Source organism: Mesoplodon mirus (genome assembly GCF_964341445.2).
Source record: "Mesoplodon mirus genome assembly, chromosome: 9".
Taxonomy (NCBI): domain Eukaryota; kingdom Metazoa; phylum Chordata; class Mammalia; order Artiodactyla; family Ziphiidae; genus Mesoplodon; species Mesoplodon mirus.
In genome coordinates this window covers 16,095,800-16,123,149 of record NC_138985.1, presented here as the reverse complement: position 1 = coordinate 16,123,149, position 27,350 = coordinate 16,095,800, and the positions used below count along the sequence as shown (strand labels likewise).

General features: G+C 38.1%; 1 protein-coding gene across 2 annotated transcripts in view; it reads right to left on the bottom strand.

The window, feature by feature from the left end:
• Positions 1–26,764, bottom strand: part of MAGI2 (membrane associated guanylate kinase, WW and PDZ domain containing 2) — a gene marked incomplete at its 3' end in the record, with an annotated part of 1,305,599 nt that extends 1,278,835 nt beyond the window's left edge. For both annotated transcript variants that reach the window (XM_082632410.1, XM_082632411.1), the window contains exon 1: positions 26,163–26,764. In XM_082632410.1, the coding sequence (XP_082488536.1) occupies positions 26,163–26,463 (301 nt within the window). In that variant the 5' untranslated portion in view covers positions 26,464–26,764. The remainder of the gene's footprint in view (positions 1–26,162) is intronic.
• Positions 26,765–27,350: the final 586 nt, after the last annotated feature.

Genomic DNA, 27,350 nt, shown 5'->3' with positions numbered 1-27,350 from the left:
CATTCATGGAAAGAGAAGAACAAAGAATTGGAAGCATTCTGGGTTCTACTTAACTGTTCAGCTGCCACACCAGTCCTGAATGCCTAAGTGCAAGAGAAATCAACTTTTTAAGTCAATGTTATGGGGAGGTCTCTGGTACTCCCAGGCAAATAGAACACTAATGCCTTGAAGTTAAATATATAATATATATATATAATATATATATAATATATATATAATATTATATAATATATATATATATTAGTTTAATTATTAGTTTAATCAGAATGGAATTGTAGAAAATGTAAGATACATATATTTTGATTATATAACTAACATTGTCTTAGTCTAATCTTGTGGTCTCAGTTATGTGACTAGAAATTAACCTGATAACATTGGGAACATGTTGACAAATCACACACAAAGACATGTGAGAGACAGAGAGAGAGACAGAGTGAGAGAGAAAGAATATACCCAAAACCCTTGGATAAAGGCTCCAACAATTATTTGCCTCTCTGCCCTATAAAGCATTGTGCAGATTATTTAACAACAACAACAACAAAAAGCTGCACCAGGAAAACTCAGTTTTTGAACGTGAATGAAGAGGTATTGTATTGCTTTAAAGAATCTTTTCAAGTGATTGTTTAATTTACTGTGTTTAATAGAATCTAACTGGATGTTCTTTAAAAACATTATGCACCTTTGTCCTGACACCAAACTGAGAGTGGATTCATGGACTTACAGGAACCAATGTTTTAGTTTTTGTTATGGAGCTGCTTGCTCCACTCCTGTTAGCTATACTCCTCTAAACTCTCACAACTACAGAACTCCAATATGGGAATTATTAGATAAAATTATTATTCCAACAATTTGGTTGATGGAACACTTTCTAAAGATGAATGCAGAGATCATTAGCTCAAAAACTTATGTTCTGGACTAAATCAAACTCCTATCTTCTTCCTCCTCGCCTGCTCCTCTACCTTTCTTCCTCATTCTCCTCCTTGGCATCTTCGTCAATGAAATTCCGAGACCTGCATAAAGGATTGTCACTATATTACTGTAAGCTAAAGCAAAGATAAAAAAATTATTTTCTATCTCTCAGATAGAAATTATGAAACTAGGAAGGTTCTCATTTTCCTACAGCTTCCAACTATCTTCTGCCTCTTAAGGAATTAAATGGAAGACAGTTATTTATCTGTTTAAGTGTACTCTTTTGAAATGTTACTGCATATAAAAGTAGGCTCCTCCAAGAACATGGGGCATTTATAATCTATCTCCATAAATTTGTCAAACTAACTAGGGATGCACAATGTGAGAGCGGAACTTTTCACATTTTGGTTTTGAAGCCAGTTCCCCTCAGAATTTACTCTTTGGAAAGGAATTATTATTGAACTACAGATCCAGATATCAGGGGGAAATTCCAGTCTATGTTAATGATATAATAAGTTACAAATGCAATAAATCTGTTCTCCTCTGCCTTGATTAGAACTGCCCTCCTATCTTCTCCACTATTCAGATTACATAATTGTGTTCTTAAGTATCTTTGAAAATTATGTTGCTTCAATCTGAATACCTGAATGGTTACACAGTTAGTTGTTTTTTAAAAAAAATATCTTTATTAGAGTATAATTGCTTTACAATGGTGTGTTAGCTTCTGCTTTATAACAAAGTGAAGCAGGGCTTCCCTGGTGGTGCAGTGGTTGGGAGTCCACCTGCCAATGCAGGGGACACGGGTTCGGGCCCTGGTCTGGGAAGATCCCACATGCCGCAGAGCAGCTGATCCCGTGCGCCACAGCTGCTGAGCCTGCGCTCTGGAGCCCGTGAGCCACAACTACTGAGCCCGTGTGCCACAGCTACTGGAGCCCGAGTGCCTACAGCCCGTGCTCCGCAGCAAGAGAAGCCACCGCAATGAGAAGCCGGCACGCCACAATGAAAAGAGTAGTCCCTGCTCGCCGCAACTGGAGAAAGCCCGCACACAGCAATGAAGACCCAAAGCAGCCAAAAATAAATAAATTTATTTTTAAAAAGTGAATCAGCTATACATATACATATATCCCCATATCTCCTCCCTCTTGCGTCTCCCTCCCACCCTCCCTATCCCACCTGTCTAGGGTCACAAAGCACCGAGCTGATCTCCCTGTGCTATGCAGCTGCTTCCCACTAGCTATCTATTTTACATTTGGTAGTATATATTAGTCCATGCCACTCTCTCACTTTGTCCCTATGCAGTTAGTTTTAATACTACAGAAGAGAAAAAGGAATTCTTTACTCCCAATAAACTTCACTATCTTCTCATTGCAAGGTTTTATTATAGAAACATTTAAAAATAAAATATTGCTATGGTTGGGTATGTGATATACATGCATTGTATACAATCTAGAATCTAAATTGGCAGTTTGAGGTTACAAAAATTCATTCATGTCTTGACGCAGGAAAAGATCTTCATTCAATAAATATTGAGTACCTATTCTATGAAGACAGTAATGAAAGAAACTGGGAAGAAGTTTAAGCTTCAATCCCCAAACTTAGGATTCTATAGGACAGCAGGTAAAATGGCATGCATATAAATGTTTGAAAGGATTTTGCAAGGAGGTTCACCGTAAGTGCCCTAAGACTGAGACAAATAAGAATGGAGATAACACTTCTGATTAGCACCATCAACGAATCATATGAGAAGGAGGTAGCATTAGAACCAGGCAGACTGGGCATATACCCAGAGAAAACCATAATTCTAAAAGAAACATGCACCCTATGTTCACTGCAGAACTATTTACAATAGCCATGTCATAGAAGCAACCTAAATGCCCATCGACAGACAAATGGATAAAGAAGATGTGGTACATATATACAATGGAATATTACTCAGTCATAAAAAGGAATGAAATCGGGTCATTTGTAGAGACATGGATGGACCTAGAGACTGTCATACAGAGTGAACTAAGTCAGAAAGAGAAAAACAGGGCTTCCCTGGTGGTGCAGTGGTTCAGAGTCCGCCTGTCGATGCAGGGGACACGGGTTCGTGCCCTGGTCTGGGAAGATCTCACATGCCACGGAGCGGCTGGGCCCGTGAGCCATGGCTGCTAGGCCTGTGCATCCGGAGCCTGTGCTCCACAACGGGAGAGGCCACAACAGTGAGAGGCCCGCGTACCACAAAAAAAAAAAAAAAAAAAAGAAAGAGAAAAACAAATATTGTATATTAACGCATATATGTGGAATCTAGAAAAACAGTACAGATGAACCGGTCTGCAAGGCAGAAATAGAAACACAGATGTAGAGAACAAACTATGGACACCAAGGGGGGAAAGTGGCAGGGGGTGGTGGTGGTGGGATGAATTGGGCGATTGGGATTGACATATATACACTAATATGTATAAAATAGATAACTAATAAGAACCTGCTGTATAAAAAATTAATTAAAAAAAAAAAGAACCAGACAGAAATTCAAAACAGGCAAAACTGAAAGGACAATATTCTTGACTGAGGAAGGGCAAAAGGATGGAGATAAAACTGAACTATTTCAGCATGCCTCAGATGTACTGTATCTGTAGGGTAATGGCCTCACATGTAGAAGGTTGTTAGGTTTTATTATGGGATGTTCTTAATGTTAGGTTAAGCCTTTACAGGTAATTTACTAAGAGGGGAGGGAACAGTAGAAAGAGAAGTATGATGCTGAATGCTATTTCAGGCAGATTAATCTGGTAGTCACTTGCTGAAAACTAGATTAGAAGCAGGAAACTAGATTAGAAGCTATGGTATTAGTACAGACATACGAAATGAAGGGGCACACATAGAGCACTGACAGAGGAAAAGGAAAGCAAAGAACAAGTACAAGAAATATTACCAAGACCTAACTGACAAAATTAAACTGATTAAGGAGTCAGAAAAAAGAAAGATGGATGGCATGGATTTCCAAGTTTCCAGTTCAGTTGAACTAGGGATCAACAGAGATCTAACTAGGCACCATTAGAAGAAACTGAGAAACCAGGAGGTACAACTTTCTAAAATGGAAACTAAGTTGACATTTAGATTTTTAAAGAGATGAAACATAGCATGTATGTGGAAATGTATAGAGAGCAGCTGGAAAACATGGGACTGGTTCCAGTCAGAGAAGACTATATGAAAATTTGACAGCTTCAGATTGAAAAATCAGGTCTGAACATATACCTGTATAAATTCAATAAACAACAATAGGCAGAGAAATCTGGCTTTACAAGTCATAAAGAAATCTTTTCTTCAGAGGAAAATATAATAATCTGGATATTTATAGAAATAGAGTTGAGATTAAATTGAAATACTACTTCCATAAACCATTCCAGCTTGAATCCATTCCACCTTAAATCTGTTATAGTCCCATAACAATGGCTTCTATATCCTATGACCACTACCAAGAATTATCACCTTGCCATCGTGGTGTTTATTTGGTATGATTGGATGATTTAGAATATCATTATTTATTAACAACCTAGTCTATCTTTATTCTTGGCAAGTTATAAATACACAAAGAATGTTAAAATGCCTAGATTTAACACTGAATATAAAATTTCAAAATTGAAAATTATTATAATCATCACCATTTTCATGTTACTTGCTGGTCTACGAACAATCAGTAGAATCTTCAAAGTTGAGTGCAATGCAAAATGAACATGCAGCTGAAAAGATGTCAGTACTGCATCTCTTTATTGGATTATATTGGATGACAACTCAGCTGAGTTAATACTCCACTGAAAATATGTAATTGTCATTGCTCACATTAGCCCAAGGCATGTCCCTTGGAAAACTTACTTTTAAGAACACAAAAATATCTAGTTTTCTATATTTTCCAATAGTTAAATATTTAGATGGCATTTTGGATATGTTTTACATAAAGCCTTTTTAAGCATGCCTTATTTATCAATCATAAAAACAATAATAAAAGTAGACTATGTGTAGCTATATAAGAGAATTGACCTGTTTATAAGTTCCATATACTCCACAAGTCTATGTAAATATCCTCAAAACCAAATACACATCTGCAATGCTTCTATATTAAGGATATCTTTTTCCATTTGAAAGAGTGCTTCACCACCTTTCATTAAAAAAATTATTCCACAGAACAGCTTTCAATCTGTTTTCATTTTGTTTGAATTAAATCAAATTATTTCAATATATAATAAATCTTGAACATAGACACTGTACTATAAGCCTTATTGACAAGTCAATAAATCAAAAGAAATGTTTTGATTTCTCTATATTTCTTAGCAAAATTTACAATGTTGCTGAAAAAAATTTTCTGCTCTCTACATTCAGTAGAGTTTTGTGGGATTTTTTTTTTTTTTTGGAAATTAGCAACGCAGGCAAAAGCTTTTTGTATAAGTTTATCGGAGAATCCTATATTTTTCACATATGTTAGAATTGACTTTTCTGTAATAATAAAATAATAAAATAATCTTACTGAATGTAGAGTCAGTCACAAGTCTACCAAATGAACAAGAGGATTCAGCAGCTGGCCTTAAAGATTATTTTCAAGTTAATGTGTGTCTTTTTAAAATAGGAGTTATAACTTAAAACAAAAATGTTATCCACTTAAAAGCTTAAATAAAAAAAGATGACGTTGGACTTCCCTGGTGGCCCAGTGGTTAAGAATCCACCTGCCAATTCAGGGGACACGTGTTCGAGCCCTGGTCCAGGAAGATCCCACATGCCGTGGAGCAACTAAGCCTGTGTGGCACAACTACTGAGCCTGTGCTCTAGAGCCCATGAGCCACAACTACTGAGCCCACGTGCCACAACTACTGAAGCCTGCGTGCCTAGAGCCTGTGCTCTGCAACAAGAGAAGCCACCGCAATGAGAAGCCCATGTACTGCAACAAAGAGTAGTCCCCGCTCACCGCAACTAGAGAAAACCCACGCGCAGCAAGGAACACACAATGTAGCCAAAAATAAATAAATTAATTAAATAATTTTTTTTAAAAAGATGATGCTAGCCAATAAAACAATGTTTCCATCAGGGAACACTATTCAGAAAATTAGAAAAATGTGTTTTGTTTTTAAGCTAAATGTATTAAAAGTAGAAGAAAATAATTTTCTGAAGAGGCAAGCATATTTATTGCAAAGAATGCTTGTGTACTTGACATAAATTCTTATTTGCTAAATAGGAAATTTTAGGTTTAATTTTTTAATATTCTAATTTAAAATTTAAACGTACAACAATAGCTGTCTCTTGCATTTAGTCATTTCTCTCCTTCATAGTGGCAAAATAAGGCTTTGCAGAATTTTTAGTTAGCCTTGGCAATTAGGACTGCATGGAAACATGACAGAGAGGCGACTTCACAAAGTGAGCATCCAATTTGATGACTTTATTGACCTTATTCTCCACTCCCACTGAATCCTCAAGTTTATATAAAAGCCTCAGGCAACTTTATTAGAATGAGTTAAGTTCTTAGAGGTTTTTATCAAACCCTTTTTGTCCTTGAGAATAGAGGAAAAATTGTTTTTGTGCCACAAAGTTACTAAAGAAACATGGAGGAAAAAAGCAGCCTATAGGAATGAGTTTCTTGACTCCTACTCAATTGTCAGTTCCACAAGATTAATCCACACAAGTGTCTGGGGCCCCAAGCACAGACTACAAGAAAAATACTTAATAGTCTCCAAAATGACCCCAAGTATGTAATCAGACAACTAATTATAAATACTGTTTACTATGTATGTACTAACACATATGTGCTCATAACCTCTACTTTTTCATATATTACATGTGCAAGGAATACAACAAAGTTCAACAAATACAAATCCATCTTCCCTCTAGCTTCTCTAACAGAAAAGGACAACAGCCTTATCTATCAGAGGCAAGGAAATGGCATCTTCCATACTACATTACAGTGTTAAACTGTGCCCTGCACACACTTGGGTTTATGTCTGGAACACCAAAGAAGACCAAAATCAATATTAAATTGCTAACTCCAAATATTAATAAATGGTTTCTGCAGTGAAATAAAGACTGATAAGCTTGAGTGTTAGCTTAAGGGAATAGCCTATTCTTTTCTTTCCCTTTCTATATTTGCTTTTGCTAAACTTCACTCAGGCTGGAAATAATCATAATAATTGGAACCAGCAGAAGGAAATAGCTGATCCTGCTAGGCAAGATGAAATAAAGCTGCAACCCAACTAATACTAAATATAAGCTCCACATGAGCATACTAGAACAAAACACCTGAGATAAGACAGTTCTTTGGAGCCAAATCCCCAAGTTTACATTTTACAAGTAGATACATTTTGGAAATGCAATATTTATAAAGTATCTTGATGCCACTGAGTGTAAACAAACAGCAGATTTATGTCAAGTGTAGCAGTAAGACTAACAATTTCCTAGAGGGTAAGGAAGAAGACAAATAAGAAATGTTTGATCTCTGAAAAAAATATTCATATAAAGGGATAATGTAATAAACTTTCAAGTTCACAAAATAAAATTTGTTTAAAAACTTCAGAAAGCATAAAAACGCTGTTAAGGGCGTTTTAAATTCTTCGTCATTTGTAGAATTTGTTTCTCCTTGTCTTTTAACACAGTCCTGTTATAGTATTTTTATAGTTGCCAATGATGTATGCTATACAATACTGAGACAGCAGAATAAGAAATATTATAACACTTCTAAGACGCTTATGATTTCAACATGAAAATTAGGGATTAATTTTGAAGTGTCTGAATCATTCTAAGACAGGAAGAAAGAAAAGAAATGCATGTCATCTCTAACAGAAATTCTGAAGTTTTGGAAAGGGAAACAGAACTAGAAAAGTGACACAATATTTGGGTATTAACAACTGTCTGCTCTGCAGTTTTGGGCACCCATCTAGGGTACTGGATCATTAATTCTCTAGACTGTCCTGTATCAGTAACACAATAAAGTAGATAAGAGTATGGGCTTTTAAGTCAGGCTGCCATTTAGTACTGAGTGACCTTGGGCAACCTGAGCGACCTTGGGCAAGTAATGAAACTTTATGCTTCAGTTTCCTCAGGTTTAACTGAGATGATAAATATCACTTTCCTCATAGAGTTAATGTGAGCCTTCAATGAATGTACTTAGATGTGAAGTGGGGCTTTTCCTGTTTTCCTGAAATGTAGCTTCATAGATGAGGACAATGGAAAATAAGCAAGTTATCAATTATATCCATGGTAAAACCAGTCCAAAGACCATCACTCCCAATAGCCCAGATGAGAAGACTAAGTATTTGAAAAAGAGATTCCACAAAAAAGATTCCTTGAAGGGAATCTTAATAGACAATGAAGTGTCATCTCACCTTCCTTCTCAGACTGTGCTGCACATAAGAAAGTGGTCACTCACGAGGATTACTCCCAGACTAGCTGCTTGTTAAATTCTTGAAATAGTCATAGTTGCCCCATGCTGCTACCCACAAGCAAACTCTGAGAGAGTTCTTGGATGAACTTGAAAGGTTTCTCCATAAGCCTGGGGATATTCATAAAGACAGGGATTTATGCCCACTTCTTGCCATAGAATCCTGAAGGTGGGAGCTTGGGTGGAGCTGCCCATGATACTGGAACATGAAGAGATGTGGCTGAATTTCCACATGATGAGTCAAGGATATATGAAGTTTTCCTCCTCCTTTGACCTGGCCTCAGTGGAGACAGGTAGAGCGTGGATAGAGGTGGAGCAAATAAAGCAAAGAAACAGACCACACTTTTTCATTATTGGGTTCCAGAGTTCCTGATCAAGGTTAAGCTCAAAATAGAGGAGAACCTTTCGATTGGATGCAAGGTTAAAGTTTGTACAATATTTTGAGCAGACTACATTTTTTAATACAGGAAAGTGAGACTATTCTGTTACACGAAAGTAAAAACAATTATAAGGTGGGGTGGTGGGGTCTTTAGTAAGGCAGGGGTGAGAGGAAAATTAATTTTTCTTGTTTGTACCCTTTGAGTCCAACCTGTTTAATACACTGGTCACATGAGAAAGTACATGTGGCTGGAATGTAATAAGTGGTCAATATAACCTAGCAGGGTTTGTTATTATTACTAAATATTTTTTATTAATTGCCCCTAAGTAAATTCAACAATGCTTACATTGCAGGGCTATGTAACATGAACTTTCAAGTTCAACATGAATTACTTCAGGGAATGTCACATGAATACCTAAACTGAAAAATAAGAAAATTTACTGATTTACCTATCAACCAAATACATCAAAATATCAAGTGGAAAAAAGAAAAGGAGAAAATACTCTTAGTACAAAAATGTGTACTGTGTTTTTCTTGACTGAGCTCTTATTTCTGATTACTCAGACAATTTAAAGATGTTTTTAAAGGGATGGGACATGAACACCATTTTATTACTAATTTACTATGTACCACTTAATCTACCACCTCTACATTTTCCTTAGTTCTCAAATAGAGCAATTTTCTCTCCTAGAACAGCCTGAAACAATTCTCCTCCTAGATGAAAATCTCCCTGCTGGAGCAAAATAGCCAATTTAAATGTCCCAATAAAGAAGATCTCTTCATCTAACTAACCTAACCTTCTAAGCTACCTTCTAATACTGGAGGTCTGTGGCAATGTCATTCCGCCTCAATTATTAGTAGCTAAACTCTCTCAGATGTTGATGGGTAATCAACTGAGCAAGCCAGCTTTTTACAGGGCTCATACTATTTTGAATCAAGTAAGCATACGTTATACATGTTACATATGTTAAACTATTTAACACATAACTTTTAAATTAAACAGAAACGGATTCCTTTCACAAGTTTCAGTGTAAGTATGGAAATGATACACTAGGAAAATTTTGTGATTTGGATTAATGATGGGCAAGAATGCATTTCAGAACAAAATAGGGCATATTTGGAGGAAAAAATAACACTTTTAGCAAAATGAGTCTCATAATGGATGAGGTAGGTAGTGATCACGTTGCCAAAAATCTACCACAGCATAATATAAAGAGTTGTGAGTATATTCAAAAATAAATTATTTGAAATGTTTAAAAATATTTTTCAAGGATATAGCTGTAAACTAAAATGATTATACTTACCAATGTTTGTTAATTATGGGCAGAGGTTCTATATGTAGATGATGGTTAATTTTATGTGTCAACTTCACTGAGCCACAGGGTGCCCAGGTATTTGGTCCAACATTATCCTAGCTGTGTCTGTGAGGGCATTTTTGGATGAGATTAACATTTAAATCAGTAGACTGAGTAAAGTACACTGCCCTCCCTAATGTGGGTGGGCCTCATCCAATCAGTTGAAGACCTGAACAGAACAAAAGGGCTGACCCTCCCCCAGTAAGGGAGACTTCTTACTCCTACCTGACTGCCTTTGAACTGGGACATCAGTTTTTCCTGCCTTTAAATTCAAACTGAAACATCAGCTCTTCTTGGGTCTCAGGTCTGCTGGTCTTCAGACTAAACTACACCATCAGCTTTCCTTAGTCTCCAGTTTGCCAACTTACTCTGCGCATATTGGGACTTGTCAGCTTCCATAAACACATGATCCAATTCCTTATAATAAACATCTTCCTCTTTCTTTCTCTCTCTCTCTCTCTCCCCTCATATATACATATATATGTCTCCTATTGGTTCTGTTTCTCTGGTGAACCCTGACAAATATAATGTTTCAAATAAATCAGCTATTACAGGGAAAGAAGACCTTTATCATTCATCCATTCAAAATGTTACCTAAACATTCTACATATTTTCTGGCATCATTCCAAGTACTAGGGAAATAAACACAAATTAGATGCTGTCCCTACTGGATGAATTCCAGGTCTAATGCAAGTGACATATCTGACAACTTTATCAGCCAACCACTGTTATAGCAAATAGAAATGAGTAAATATGTTGTTGTGATACTAAGAATCAGGAGCTCTGGATCTAATCCTCATGTACCAATAGCGGATAAAATACATGAACCTTGAGATCTTGAGATGTATATGCCATTCTTTTAATTTATAACCAAAATTATATACCACATACAGTTCAAAATACTTTATATTTCATTTCTGGGACCCTGAACTAGAGAAGATACCTGAAAGAAAGAAGATAAAATTTTGAGTGCTCAAAAATATGCACAGTCCTACCACTGCCACGTGGAAACATTTGAATAATTTTATGTGACAGAGAAGGTAATTCATTACAAACATAGTTTCAATGAAGAATTCCTAGTAAAACTTAGAGAAGAGTTTGGATTTTCAAGGTTTACCCCAAATATAGCCTAGAATATTACATCAATGGTCAAATATCTTGGTCTCAAAATAGCAGCTCACAGAACCAGAAAATGAGGCAGTTTTACTTCTGTGACCTCTGAATTAAAACTAAAAACATACAGCGGATAAAGGCAGCACTGCTGAAGACAAGAGTTCCCACTATTATTGTTTGTATATGACTTGCTAGAAACATTATCTTTAGTGCTTAAGAGTGATACATTAACATTAAAAATCCTTATATGATAAATGTATCCTATACGATACATATTATAAAGAACCCAATTTAAAAAGTGGTTAGTACATTATTACAGATTTATGTTCCCCCCTACCCCCGACACCCACCCTCTAAGTTAGAAGTACTAAGTAAAGAAGATTATATACGCAGGCCTGTTAAATACAGGCATCCCTCAAATTCCCATTCTTGGCCTCCTTTCACTCTCAATGCTCTTATAAAGGGTCCAGAGCTCCCTGAAGGGCTACAGCTACCATCATAAAAAGAGCATAACTCAGCTCTCTAATCTGCAGCTCCAGCAATTTTGTGAGCTCTAGATGTATGTGACCAACAACTGTTGAACATCAGAAATGTGCCATCTGCCAGGAACCTCAAACATATTATATTCCCAGGCACTCATTTTTTTCCACTCACTGTTTCAATTGAAGCAACATGAAATAAGAAAATCTGTTAAAAATTAAAAATAGGTCATTTTATAACTTTATTCTTTTAACTCACTATCTCTAACTCCAAGGCCTAGTCTCAACTGTTTTAAGTAAAACCAGTGATAAATTTCTGGTGAATATAATCATATTACTTATTCACTAAGAGTCATATATGCTGAAAATAGCATGCTGCTTCTTCCACAGTTGTCCAAGACAGCAATTTTCGATTTCTAGAATAGCCCGAAGCCACTTCTACTGTAGATTAAATTTTAACATCTGTAGTTAATGGCATCTTCATCTACTCTGAACATCCACTCCCAGGGCAGTTATCTTCGACTCCTGCCTCCTCTTCACCACTACTTCCCAATCACTTGGATATAAATCCTTATCCATCCTGCCTCTATAATATGTCTCCAGTTCATGTCCTTCCATTCCCACTGCTGATTCCAGACCTTAGGCCTTGCTCTCACTTTCTTCTCCTCTCAATACATACCTCACACCACATTTCCTCCCTGCCCCCGCGCCTCAAAAAACAAAACCCAAAAAACCCAATCACTTTGATTATGCTTTTCCCTTGTTCAGATACCTTCAGTGGCTTTACTCACCTAGAGAATAATGTCCAAATTCTTTAGGTTTTCATTTAATACCTTCCCTGATATGATTCTAAGTTTCCTTTCTGGAAAAATCCTCAGTTGGTATCAAGATTACTTAGCTACCCCTTTCACTAGCCTCACTGATCTGTATTTAGTTCTCTCTACAGGAGGGTCATTTTCACCCTCTCCCACCTTTGGTCATGCTCTCCTCTCTGCTTTCTATGCCTCCCCACCTCCCACTCATGCATTAGAGCCCATTCCAAAGATCCCTTATGCTGTGAAGCATCCACACACATATACACATACCCTCAGTGATCTTCCATCTCTTAAGTAATAACATTTCCAACTAAGCTACACGAAAGTTTTAGAAAACATTTCCATAGGCATTACCTTCTTGGATTCTAACAAGCATTCTATAACATATGAGGTGACTGAGGCTCAAAGAAAGTTAATAGCCCCATAAGGACATGATAGCAATGAACTTGGGACTGGAATCCAATTAAGTCCTCTTACTCCAGGATCCACACTCCTTACATTATATTCCTCTGCTTCTTCCTTTCCCTCCTTTGTGCTCTAAAAGCAGTATGTTTATTTCTGTACCATTCCACTAAAACTCAGTGTTTTAAGGTTAGCTTTGTATGTGATTGCTTCTTCTTCTACTCTGTAGTCTTGGAAGGTAGGGTCTGACCATTACTATTTTAATGCCAAGACCTAGTTTAGCATGACACAAAACAGAAGTATAATAAATAATTATTTATTCAATTAATCAAAGGATCTTAATTTGCTAGAATATTTTTGTTGATGAAAAACATGTATTTATGTGATAAATACAGAAATTCAAGCTCAAGTCACTTCCATCATAACACACACACACACACACACACAAACACCTCTATCTCTTTTAACATGCATCTCCTAGATAGATAACTGTCCATTACCTTTCCTACTGAACAGACTTCTTGAAGGAGTGGGAGGCACGTGCTATTTCCATTTTCTTACTTCCTATTCACTCTTCAAACCTGTGACATGAACTCTTCTGCACCACCCACTCCAATGAAATGACACCAAACAAAGGTGACCTCCATTTTTGCCAAATGCAATGGAAATGTTACAGACATCATCTTTCTAACCATTTTTGCTGTGTTCAGTGGTGCTGACCACTCACTCAGTGTTAAGACTGTTCCGATAACAGTCTTAGTTTCCTTCCTGGGATCCCCTGACTTCTGAAACGTAGATGCCACAGTGTTTCCTTGTTCTTTTTGCCTTTATTTTCTCTCATTGGATAATCTCATATTCACTAATTTACACATTCAGCCCCACTCACTCTTCTGAATTTCAGACATGGGATATTCAGATGTCTACCACTTGAATTCTTTCTGCACATCTCATATTAAATATATCCCAATGGAATTACCTTCTCCCCAAATCTACACCTTGCCACCAGTCTCTATAATGATTGGCACCCCCTAAAAGACACCAGAAAATCAGCAAGACTCCTTTCTTTCTCTTTGTCCCCATACAATCATGTGTACTGACAATTTTACCATCCACGGTTTTCTTACCTCAGACCTCTCTTTCCCATTCCTACCCTCATTATTATAGTTCAGGACCTCAAAACCTCTCCTCTGGGTAAATCTATAGCCTCCTGAATGGTCTTCCTGCCTCTTTCTTCAACCTCCTTTAATTAGGTCTCTTCATTGCCTACATGTGTTCCATGAAATGTTGCCTACAGTTGCACTCACTGGGAAAACAATGCACAAACACGACCTTCTTAATCCTGTTCTTAAAACCTTTCTAACACAGAGAGGCAAGCTAGCATAATGCCTAAGATAGTACCTAGGTTAAATCCTGGCTCTGTTAATTATTATGTGGCTTTGGGCAAGTTTCTTCATCTCTCTGGGCTCATTTTCTTATCCGCAATGGAGTTCATGATAGTACCTACCTTGTAGAGGTAAAATCAATTAACATTTACTTAAAGTATTTAGAACACTACCTGACATATAATAAGCACCACACAAACGTTTGTCATTAATGACGATGTTAATAATAATAAAGCAGTAATACTCAGTGGTTCACCATTCTGTTCTATATGATAGCTTAGCCCAATCTAATTGCCCTAGCTCATTTATTACTACTGTCTATATTAAATTCCAGACTTTAGTACTTAGAAACTCTTCTTTATCACATTCTAGAAACTCTCAATATCAATGCCTCCTTGCCTTTTTCTCTAGAAGGGTCCTCCTACCCTCCTCACCTGATTTCCTAGTGAAGTACTCTCTTCTCCATGAACTGTTGCTTGAAACCTCAGGAGAAACCAGGTACCCTTCTGCTAAGCATAGACCTTCTGAAATATGTATGCCATTCAAAATTTTTATTTATAGTAATTGTTAAACCAAATTGAATATTAACATACAGTATATATGATAATTATAACATCAAACAATATATGTGTGTGAAATATATACATATACATTATATATATAGTATTGAGCCTATACTGTACTCCAGGCCTTAAGCTAAGTATCCTATAGGCATTATAACATTTATGCCTCATAACATCTTTGTAAAGTAGGTTTGTAATGACACTTGTTTTACAAAGGATGGAACTGATGTATAGAGATGTGAAATAACTTGTTCAATTCACAGCTAGCATGGGAGTAGAGCTGTGACTGGAATCCACATCTGTCTGTCTCCGAAGTTCCATGCTCTTAACTATACACTGCACTGTCAAGTTCCTGGCACAGGATCAAGATTTACACACCTTACTATGATCACTATCTAGCAGAGTGCCTAGAACATAAGCACAACATTAAAATATATAGAGTCCATGTAACTACTTGAACTGTAATCCATACTATAGAATACTAAGAACTCATATTTCTTCTCCAAAATGTTTTTTCTTACCTTTTATTCTGATTACATAATGGATGCTATCCATTATGTAATGAAAGAACCTTCTCCTTAATGATTTTTAACTCAGATCACATAGTCATACCACAGGATGGACTAGTTGAGGATGCAGATGATGTCTTAATGAAGTCTTATTCATCTTTTTATCACCGGTCTCTAATCCAATGCCAGATAGAGAATAGGTTACCAATAAATGTTCATTGAATAATAACTAGATGAATTCTAGCTCTGGAAGAATGGTGTTGGAACATTTTTGATGAGTCAGTTTATAATTATACACTCCTGGATCAATGGCATAGACATTTGTAAACACTACATAATTCCAAAAATATTTCAAAATATTTCTGGCACACATTGGTGGGTATATTTTTGTAGCTGGTTTCCTTTCTTGATTATGTTCTCTTTTGGATAATGTTAAAATAAATTTGTGTTCCCACATATTTTACTTCTGAATGCTCACAATTTTCTGGAATTTAAAACAGAGGTCCAACCAGAGCAAAACTGAATGAGATAATAGAGACATACCTAGAATTTGACTGAGCTTATGTTCCAGGAAAATACATCTTAGTTTATTCTTCACATAGATTTCTGTTTTTGAAGGATATTCACCAGTGCTCCCCAAAACAATAAAATAGGAATAAAATACTTATTTTTATACCATTTTACAGTTATATCAATCAAAAGATTTTGGCCTCAAAATAACAGAAAACCCAATCCAAATGGCTTAAAATATCTTGTGTACCATTAGCTCAATAACAAGAAGTCCTAAGAGAGGACTAGTTTGGGCTCATTATTTTAGCAGACTATCAAGGAGCCAGTAACTTTATATCACTCAGTTCTGCCATTCTCCACCTTTGGCCACTCTCCTCATGATCACAAGATGGCTACAGTTGCCCCAGGTATCACCTCCATGTACAGCAACTTCCATAGACTGAAAAATGAATAGATCTGTCCTAGATCTTATTTTAAGTACTAAGGAGTTTCTCAGAAAGTCCCCAAGGGGCTTCACTTTACTTTTCATTACTTAGAGCTGGGTTATAAGCCATTTCCTAAAACAATCATTGGCAAAGAGATGGAATTACCATGCTTGGTTTAGACTAGTCTAAGTTCATTCCCTTGGGATAAGGCTGACATAATATGAAACACATGGCATAGCATCACATCAGCGTGTGGCTACTTGAACAAAACTGGCGTTCTGTTCAGTAAGGAATGAAGGGAGGGGGAAAAGAAAAAATGCATTCCAGGTAGACAACCAACAATGTCTCTAATAACTTTGTGACTTTCTAAAGTCTGTCTGAAAGCATATTCAATGAAAGCAAAGTACCTCCTTATTCAATGCTAAAAGAGTCAATTTCCCCAAGGATAAAGGGTGTCATGATACTCTTCACATTAAGACAATGAAGAATTTCCAATTAATTTTAAAAGGGAGACGGGATGAGAATATAAAAGGATATTTTCTTGATTCACAGTAGTAAGTTAGCATACTGTTAGGGCTATTAAAGATATAAATTTTAGGGCTTCCCTGGTGGTGCAGTGGTTGAGAGTCCGCCTGCCAATGCAAGGGACACGGGTTCGTGCCCCGGTCCGGGAGAATCCCACATGCCGCGGAGCGGCTGGGCCCATGAGCCATGGCCACTGGGCCTGCGCGCCCGGAGCCTGTGCTCTGCAACGGGAGGGGCTGCGGCGGTGAGAGGCCCGCATACCGCAAAAAAAAATAAAAAATAAATAAATAAATAAATAAAAAGATATAAATTTAAAATAGTTCTTAGTAAAGTTTATGGTATGTACTTTATAAATTCATATATAGACACTCCAAAGCAAATTAATTGGACATAAGGAAAATGGCTTTAAACTAAAACATCAATGTAATTCGAATTATCATATTCTCCACTTCATAACAAAACCTCTTAGGACCCATGTTAATTAAGCTTAGTTTTTCTTGACATTTTCAAATTCTCAATAAAGCAACACTAGTACCTGTATTTTAGCTAAACACTTCTAAGTTAGGCATCATTTAACTTATTTTTAAATGATTACTTCTTCAGAATTGTAATATATCACATATTCAAAGCATGTTGGATCCAGTCCTCTTATTTTACTCTGAGACAGTTAAACCAGTGCAATTTAAACTACTCTGTAAATATGGTATCAAGTTCATGAATAAGCATGCCCCTTATCTCTGCCCTTCCTTTGTTACATTAACATTAGGACATTATCCTAGGCATTTGTAGCCCACCAGCCACTTGGTGATGTAAATAAAAGTAACTAAAATCCAAACTATCAAATTCTTATTATCATTTCTTAACAACTAATATATATGAAATACAGAAATCATCTGGGCACTTGATTTCACTGTCTTTAGGTCTCCCGTTATCATAACTAATAAGGGTTAAAAATACCACTCACAGTTGGAAATTTATGGGTACCTATGTAAGCTTTTCAGCTAGATTCGTCACACATGGAATAATTTTATGTAACTCTGACTAAAGTGAGACTGTATCCTCACATGCATAAATGCCTTTCTGGGACTATTGATTTAAAAACTGGCATTGAGGGACTTCCCTAGACCTCTAGGGGTTGAGACTCCGTGCTTCCACTGCAGGGGGTGCAGGTTTCAATTCCTGGTCAGGGAACTAGGATCTCACATGCTGCGCAGAGTGGCCAAAAGATAAATTTTAAAAACCCCAAAAAACTAGCATTGAACCTTAGTGTTTCAAAAGTGTGTGTGTGTTTCCATGTATACAAAGAAGCAGAACAGAACAAATTTGCTATTCACTAGAGGGACTCTGCCACACTGAACTTAAGAAAAGGAAAGAAAAGGTACTTCCAACCAAAGAGGAAAAGGAGATAATGTTAGAGATAATGTTTCAGAAGAAATACTAAGAAGGAAGGTTGTAGTATTTTAACTGCAGATGGGTAAGAGCATCTTTGATAATATTCCTGCTTTTCCATAGAGGAATCAACTTCTGTCTAAAGCCCCAGTCCTAACAAAATGGCCATCCACTAAGTACCTGACTCGCCAGAAAGGCAAGATTACGGTTATGCATGTTCAGGGTGCTTTTGGAAGTAAGCCACAATTTTGGGGAGATTTTTGTGACCCTTTAGGCCTAAATGCTTATTATTTTTTTTAATTGAATAAACTTGACGTGTAACATTCTATAAGCTTAAGATGTACAGCATGCTACTTTGATACACCTATATATTGTAGTATGTTGTAGTGATATTTATCACAGTAATAATTATAGTAAAATATTATTGTCTCTATTAATGCTTGTTATTTTTTGAAGAAACTTTGTCTAGTAAAGAGTTGCTTTAACATCCTTATAGCACAGACTGCAAAGAAAGGCAAACTGGGTTCAACTGTGGACTGATCAGAATGCTTCACAGATGCAACATTGGACATTTCATATCTCTGAAACTTGCTCGTGCTTGCAAACCAGCTAATCAGATTTTGACAAGCTTAGGGTATGTTGCTAGATTAATCTGTGGGTTTCTACAGCACTTGTTAACCTTGAATTAATATATATTCCAGGTAAGTATGTACCTTCCTGTGCACAGTGATACAAAATACTAGGATAAGCACCATTGCTCACCTATAAAATGATAAATAAGTGTTAAAAATACATATAATTGGTCTTTGCATTTAACATTTTTACTGAGACATTCTCTATGATCTTTCAAGTGCAATGTAAAGTGCAAACAGCCCCTACACTACCTGTAATCATGACAATATAAATAAGTCACTGTAAAATTTGGGAAACTCATGTTTTAAGAAACTTCTTTAAACACAATGTAATATGAAAAATAGATAAATAAAATATACATTTTTTGTTAAACAAGTTTGCTTCTTCCTATTTCATTTCACAGTCACTTAATTAAACCCATGGCTATTTATAGAAAAATCTCTGATTTCCTATGCACGAGTTTCACTAAAGGCAGTTAAAAGGTTCAAAAAATTAATCCACAAATTTTATCATTAGAAAAATCTATATCTTCAAAATATCTTTTACTTCACACTATAAAGGTTTATTCTTTCTTCTGTCACATATTTGTTTGGGGCCATTATTGTATATATGATGACTGCCATAAAAGTGAAATTTTTTTTAAGTAAACCAAAATAACTGAAAATAACACAAAGCCGGACATGGATTCATGTAACCATTACAGGGAGAAATGTTTTCCAAGGTAAAACAAGCCATGAAATATGTTAAATATTGAAACAAATCTAATTATTCATTTAAAATATCAACTCATTAACCTACTGGATCCTTGAAAATAGATGCACTGGATGCATCTGAGTTAATATTCAATCAGTTGTCAAAAAAGGAAACTTTTTTCTGTTACTTCTAGACTATCCAAAGCAGACAACACTGTATATTAAACTTTAAACAATTTTTTTAAAGTTTTTAAAAAATTAATCTCCAAATGGAGTCTTTTTTAATAGAGTAACATGTCAATGAAATGTAATAATAGAAGCAATTATTAACTTCCTATGACAATATGAATATTTTACAACAGTTTTAAGCAGATGCATATCCCTATATAAGTCTATGTAAAATCAGTACTTATCAACCTATTACTAAATTATCTATACAAAATTAATTATAATTTACTTTTATTAAAGGAAATATCACATCAGTCCTTTCTGTAAACAGAAGAGAGGGAGCTGGGACTAGAACAGAAAAAATAAAGAGTCACAATACTAAGCAAGTTGTAAGACCCTATTCCATGCTTCTTATCACGATAAATAGCCAGATTGTAGCTTAGAAAGATTTTTAAAAATTAATATTGGATTAATTGGGCAATTGGGATTGACATGTATACACTGATGTGTACAAAACTAATGACTAGTAAGAACCTGCTGTATAAAAAAATAAATTAAATTAAATTAAAAAATTAAAAAAGAGGGCTTCCCTGGTGGCACAGTGGTTGAGAGTCCGCCTGCCGATGCAGGGAACAAGGGTTCGTGCCCCGGTCTGGGAAGATCCCACATGCCGCGGAGCAGCTGGGCCCGTGAGCCATGGCTACTGAGCCTGCGCGTCCGGAGCCTGTGTTCTGCAACGGGAGAGGCCACAGCAGTGAGAGGCCCGCGTACCACCAAAAAAAAAAATAAAATAAAATAAAATAAAAAAGAAAATTAATATTGGGCACTGGACCTTCAAGGTAGATGTTCCTATTGAATTCTAAGAAGGGACTAAGTCAGCTGAAATGCTAAACTCACTGGGGGAGGCTAGTGGTAAATCCTTCATCTTTAAAGTGTTAATATAGAGAATTACTCATATTGAGCTGCTGATGTGCTCACAGATGCAAAGTAAACTTTTTGCTGAATTTTGATGTATTTTTCTTTATTATACATGGTTGACTGTGAACACTTAGGAATTAATTCTGTTTCGTTATTGCCCTTCTTTATGAGGTCTTGATCTCTAGCTAAGAAATAAAAGTTCTGCCTTAACACATGATAATAGTCGGGACTTCCCTGGTGGCACAGTGGTTAAGAATCCGCCTGCTAATGCAGGGGACATGGGTTCGAGCCCCGGTCCGGGAAGATCCCACAGGCCACGGAGTAACTAAGCCCATGCGCCACAACTACTGAACCTGTGCTCTAGAGCCTGCAAGCCACAACTACTGATCCTGTGCACCACAACTACTGAGGCCCATGCACCTAGAGCCTGCGTTCTGCAACAAGAGAAGCCACCGCAAGGAAAAGCAGCTCCTGCTTACGGCAACTAGAGAAAGCCCACACGCAGCAACAAAGACCCAATGTAGCAAAAAATAAATAAATAAAATATGATTATAAAAAAAACCCCATGATACTAGCATCTAATAGTCACATGCAAGAAGTATAAATAAATTCCTAAGGTTAAATTAGTGAATTCTAATAGGATTTCTGTGCTTGTCAAACCTAGAGTAAATGATTCAATATATCCACCAACTGTTTATGAGAAGAGATATGGGTACAAAGGGAATAAATAACTGGGGAAAAACTATGGCTAGAGTATAAAATAAATATAAAACATATCTTTACACATAAAGGTGGTATCAGTGAGAGTTATTTTTAAAACATGAAAACATGTTCCATTCCACTTAATGGCATTACTCTTCACATTAATGCTTTTCAAAGAAGACTACTACTTGCAAATTACTCATAGTATTAATTAGTCAATCATTTTCTATTTTTCAGTTAGTCTTCAATTAAGTGTAAAATATCTTGAAAGTTAAAAACATTTCATGTCACTAGCTCAAAATGACCAGTATGCTTGGAATAACATTTACTAACACTTACATAACGCTTATTATCTGCCAGACACTACATCATTTAAATACATAACTTATTTAATATTCTCAAGATACTATTACTACCCCAGGGTAGATAACTTGTTTATATAGCCAATACTAAGTGGCATATTCAGGATTCAAACCCAGACAGGCTACTTGGGAGACTACATTTAATGGCTACACTATCACAACTCTTGAGGGAAATGATTCAGCCAGGGACTGCTATGCATTTGAAAGCCATTGTTTAAACTACAAGCAGTCAGGGTTGTCAATTGTGAAAACTTTTTGCTCATTATGAATGTGAATGTGTGAATTTCAAGCAACTAAAAAGAAAAGTGAGCATAAGAAATATGGCAAAAGATTGTACCGTATAAATGTTAAGAGCAGAAATGGTGGCACTTAAATACATTAGCTGTGATTTCACCCCAAGATTACTCTCATTCAAAACAAACACTTACAAAAAGCAAACAGTCATATTTAGCATTCAAGGTCATACTACCTAAATTACATACATTAAAAGATATACTGAAAAACTAAAGTAGCATCCCCCATAAATTATGCCCAAAGATAAGTGTCTCATTAACCTTGTTCCAAAACATTAAAGATACTTTATCCTAAAAAAGTTAACTGATCAAACTGTTTAAACAATTCAATAAAATTGACATACATAAATTTCTATGGAGGAAAATCAATCTTGGAGAAAATTTGTCACAATTTGTTTTCAGCTTTTCAAGTAAAGGAAGCATAGAGGCTTAACTCTATGATACTACCTTGAAGTCAGTCAAAAAGAAAGCATGACTCAATAAATTTGGATCTCCTTTCCTTTGAAGGCATCTTTGAAAGGAGCAATAGGAGGGAGAGCAATGTACATCTTCTCTAGAACTGAATTTCAAAGGCTTTACTTGGCCCTTCTCCTACATAGGAAGAATTATAAAACGTTTTGTCTTTTATTTTCCATCGTGAGATCCTAAACGGGAAAATAAGTTCAGGCTATGTAGGTCCCCATGTGGTTTTAGATGCAGTAGCAAGGAATGTAGGACACAATGGTCTATGTAACTGGCTGCTGTGAACTTTAGTGCAGATTTTAAAAGAAAAGAAAAAAAAAAAACCTTTAGCTCTTCAGCACAGATCTCAAAATCACTCAAGAAACGTCCTTCAATTGCGTCCACTGCATTAATGAGATCATAGAACAGAAGTGCTAATTTAGATTAAATAGTTTGATAAGGAAAGTTTATTATTATAAACTAAAAAGCCATAGTTTATAAATAATAATAGGATGTGACAATAAAAGATATTTTTCATATGTGACTCATCACTGTGTGGATTAAATGCAGCTTAAATTAAAAAGAAATCCCTTGAATTTAATTAAATGGCTTTCAAAAATGGCTTTAAAAACATTTATACAATGTAGAAAAACTACATCTATTTGTCTAGTGTGTCTTAAAATTCTGGTAGTTCACCTTCTTTTAAAATTATGATAATTTAATTTTATAACAACTGTAATATAAAATTAGCCAAAAACATAAGTAAAAAGTGATTAAACAATGCAATTTTATCTGGTGCACTTTTAAATCAATATTCTTATTATTAAAACTTCTTTTCTTTGCAAAATCTGCCTCAGTTTACCTGATTACATATGTAGTTTCTGTATAATACCCAATGTTTGAATACTCGAAAATCAACTATCTCATTAATATTTTAAAACGAGCCATGTTTAAGTTTTTCAGTTATGCTAGTTTACTGGCTCTCTAGAAATAAGACTACTGAGCCAAGGGTCTCTAAATATTTTTCCAGCAAGTGAAATCTACAGTGAAACCCAAGACACACAGGCACTGTATCTACGGTTCTGAAATTTTCACTTTGCTTACAATGATAAAGTAAACCTATTATTATTTGACAAGGGAAAGAAAGATTTCGACAAGGGAATAGTATATGAATCACCATACATAGAAGAATATAAAAGAGGATTATATTTTCCAAAAAAGCTAAAAGAAGCAATTATTTTTGCTCCTTGGTTAGTGATTCAGGAGGTTAATCAGATTCCTCTGGGGGTTCTGTGAACATCATTATGAACATCAATCATCAATGGCTCAGTGAAGCGCAGAACTGAAGGTTAACACAGAATGAAAAGAAATTTTCCCTAAATATATCACATTATATGTGTATATGCCATGAGTTCTAAAAACAGTAATCTTCCAAATAAAATCTAACACAGAAGTTGAGTATCAGAGACTACCTTGGATCAAATCATGGAAGGATTTAAATGAGATCTAGTCCAGGTACCCGTCTTACATAAGAATCCATGGCACGTGGTCATTGGCCTCTTCATAAACACAATGATGGGGGCTCATGAGTTCACAATATAGTCCACAGATTTTTTTAAAGCTTTATTAGAATCTTCTTAATAAAAGTAAAGATGCTTCATCCTTTAAACATTTTCATAGATTCATCTTAGTTTGACCCTATAGAGTATCACAGGATAGTCAGAATTCCTTTCCTTACTTGATAGCTTTTCAATATTTAATGATAGCTTTCATGCTTTCACTTTTCCAAGTCTTTCCACTGGATTTTATAGAATAGATTGACAATACCCAACAATCTCCCTTTCTTTCTTTTCTTTTCTTGCTGCTAGAGTTACAGTTTGGGAAGGTCCATCTCAAAATACAGTGCTCAGAATGAGTACATTAAAATGTGGTACTAATTATAAACTATAATAGGACAATCACCTCCTTCATTAGGATATTATCATTAGTCCAACTAAACAATGTCTTAAGGTTTGCAGCCACTTTCCACTACAAATACCAACCTTGTTGCCAACAAAACCATGGTCATCAATTGTAAAGCAGATTTTTGGACTCAAAACCAAAACCTTACATTTATATCTATTGCTGCAAGATAGTACCATGACATCAAATATGTTAACATGAACGCCTATATTTGAGCCTCTGGTATGTCATCTTGAAAAATAGTAAGATACTCTATTTGTCTTCCTACCAAACTCATATTCTTCAGTTTCATTCAGTATGGAGCTATGTTGACCTACAAGTCAATGTTCACATTAGCCTACCTCAAGTCATCAGCTACTAATACTCAAGAATCCCCAATGAAAAACTCTTTTTGTCTGGCAATTTACTAAGAAATTTTCACTGAGATTTCATTTTTCACTGGCTTACTTTTAAAACTGGTTTATAGAGAAGAATAGCTCCCTAAGAGTGTTTCATATCCCCCTAAGAGTGTTTCTTGACAGTTGATCATGCAGTAAGATTAAGTGGTTGCTCAAAATGCAGGCAATGACAGCTCAATTCCATCTATGAGGCGAGACAAACAATGTATCACCAACAAGAAACCTTTAGATTGATGTGAATGTGCACATATACATACATGCCACACACGAGATGCGAATGTGAGCTACAAGATATATGAAACCCCACGTGGAAAACAAAGATACACTACTTTATTCGAGCTAAAGTTATCCTCTTTCCAAGAAACTTTTATCTCCCTCTTCCCTCCTACGGACCATAATTTTCTTTCAGGCAAAGACAGCGAGAGAGTTCTGCAAGAGCCCATCACAGCCTTCAGCTGAGCCTCATCTAAACCAGGTTGGAGCTGACCGAGCCTGAGTTGTAACCAGCTGGCTTTTCCATCCAACTCCTCCTCAGAAACACGTCTCCCTCCCCCCTCTGCCCAAATCCGAAGCCAGAGGGGAGTCCAACCACAGAGAACTTCCACTCATAGTAAAGAACATTCCGGTAACCACGTCTCTCCTCCTGACCCCCAACGCTAGAACCCGCTGCTAGTGCCGCGCCTTCCTCGCGCACCGCCTCCCGCGGGCCAGTTCGGGGTGAGCGCCCGGGTTAGTCAGTGCGCACGTGACGCGCGGTGCCCACATGACACGATCGTGGGCGGGGGAGGGGGACAGGGGAGTGAGGCAGGGAAAAAGTTAAGGAAGACCCGTCCAAGCGCCCTAAGCAATCTGCCCCGTCCCTTCTTCGTCAACTAGTGGCTCAGGGATTCCCCCAAGGCGTCTTTAGTCCAGCTCCCGAAACGGAGGGCGCAGCTCTCTGCTCGTCCCGCCACCCCCTACTCCTCCCCGCCCTGCTGGTGATGCCGCTGCACCCTCAAGTTGCTCCTTCTTCCCCTTTCTCCCTTCTCCCCTTTCTCCCTCCCTCCTTCTTTTCTTCCTTCCTTCCTTCCTTCCCTCCTTCCTCCCCTAAAAGCTCTTCATCCACTGCGGGCCGTGCCGCTGACGCACATTGAATTGCCCCGGGAGCTCGCCTGCACCTCCGAGGTCACACAAGGCCGAACACCTACCAAAGGGGAGGGGATAACTGCGCAAACAAAGTTGCACGCCCCACCGCAATCCGACCCTCCCTTCCACCAAGCCCCCCATTCGGAACCCCGGCAAAGCCCACTTGCTCTGCCGGTTCTCTCTCGACCTCACCCCACTGTCGCGCAACACACCCCCTTCCACACGCGAGCCTACACGCGAGCCCACCCTTCCATTATGCCCCGCGCTTGGAGCGGTCCAGCCTCCTGGCAAAACACCGAGCAAGCCGCTGCGCTCACCTTGCTTGACACACTTGAGCCGGAGGGGATCCTTGCAGTGTTTGATCACGGCCAGCACGTCCCTGATGGTGAGCCCCGCCACGGGGGTCTCGTTTACTTCCAGCAGCAGTTCCTCAGACACCAACTTGCTGCCGCTCTCATAGGCCACCTTGCCGGGCTTCACCTCCCCCAGGTAGGGGAACTGTCCATTCTCGGCGCCCCCCTTCAGTTCGAAGCCCAGCTGGCCCTCCGGGTTCCTGCCAATGACACTCTCATGGACTTTGCTAGTCCAGTGGCTTTTCTTTTTCAAGCTTTTGGACATGGCAGTGGGGTGAGTCGCCTCAGCTCCTGAGGGATTCCTTTGGGGTAGGGGAGTTGGTGCTGAGAGAATGAGGATGAAGGAGCCAGGGGGCCAGGAGGTGAGAAGAGCAGACTTTGCCTTCCTCCCGCCTCTGTTCGGTGCTTTCCCTCTTCTTTGGATGGAGTGTGGACGAGGAAGGGGGAGGATGACAGGGACGGCTGGGCAGAGGTAGGAGAGCTTGGGTGAGGTTGTGCTGTCCCTTGAATGACACTCAAGGCTGTGGCCCCGCAGCAGAAGAGAGCTGTGGTGGTGGCGGCAGCAGCGGCGGCGGCGGCGGCGGCAGCCAGAGCGAGCAGTAGCCGAGCTGGGGAGCGGGTGGGGTGGGGGTGGGGAAGGAGGGTAAGGATGCCGGGGGCCACTCCTGCGTGGTGCGAGTGGGAACGCGCGCGCGCGCCTGAGCGTGTGTTGTTAGCTGATATCCATGGTAGCTGCAGTGGCAGCGGCAGGGTCCGCGCGCGCCCGCGCGTGTCTGTGTCTGTGTGCGCGCGTACTAGTTGTACTGTACTGGCAACAGGGGAGGAGGCAGAGGGCAGGGGAGGAGGGAGCGGGCTGGAGGGGGAGGAGGGGCACGCGCGCGCCGGGTGGGGAGCCGCTTCGCCGCTGTCTCCGCTCCCTCCCTCCGCCGCTTGACCCGGTAGTGAAGGCTGAGAGAGAGGCAGGCTGGGTCCGCCTGGCAGTCTACGGGAGGAGGCGGGAGCGGGAAACGAGGGCAGCCGAGGCCCGGCGTGGGGAGGCCGGCAGGAAGGGCTGCGAGCCCAGCGCGGACCTTTCTTCAGCCTCCCGGCGGCCGAGCGCTGCGCTAGGCTGCCGCGCTGTGAGCACGCCCTGACTTCCTCAGACCTGGGCGG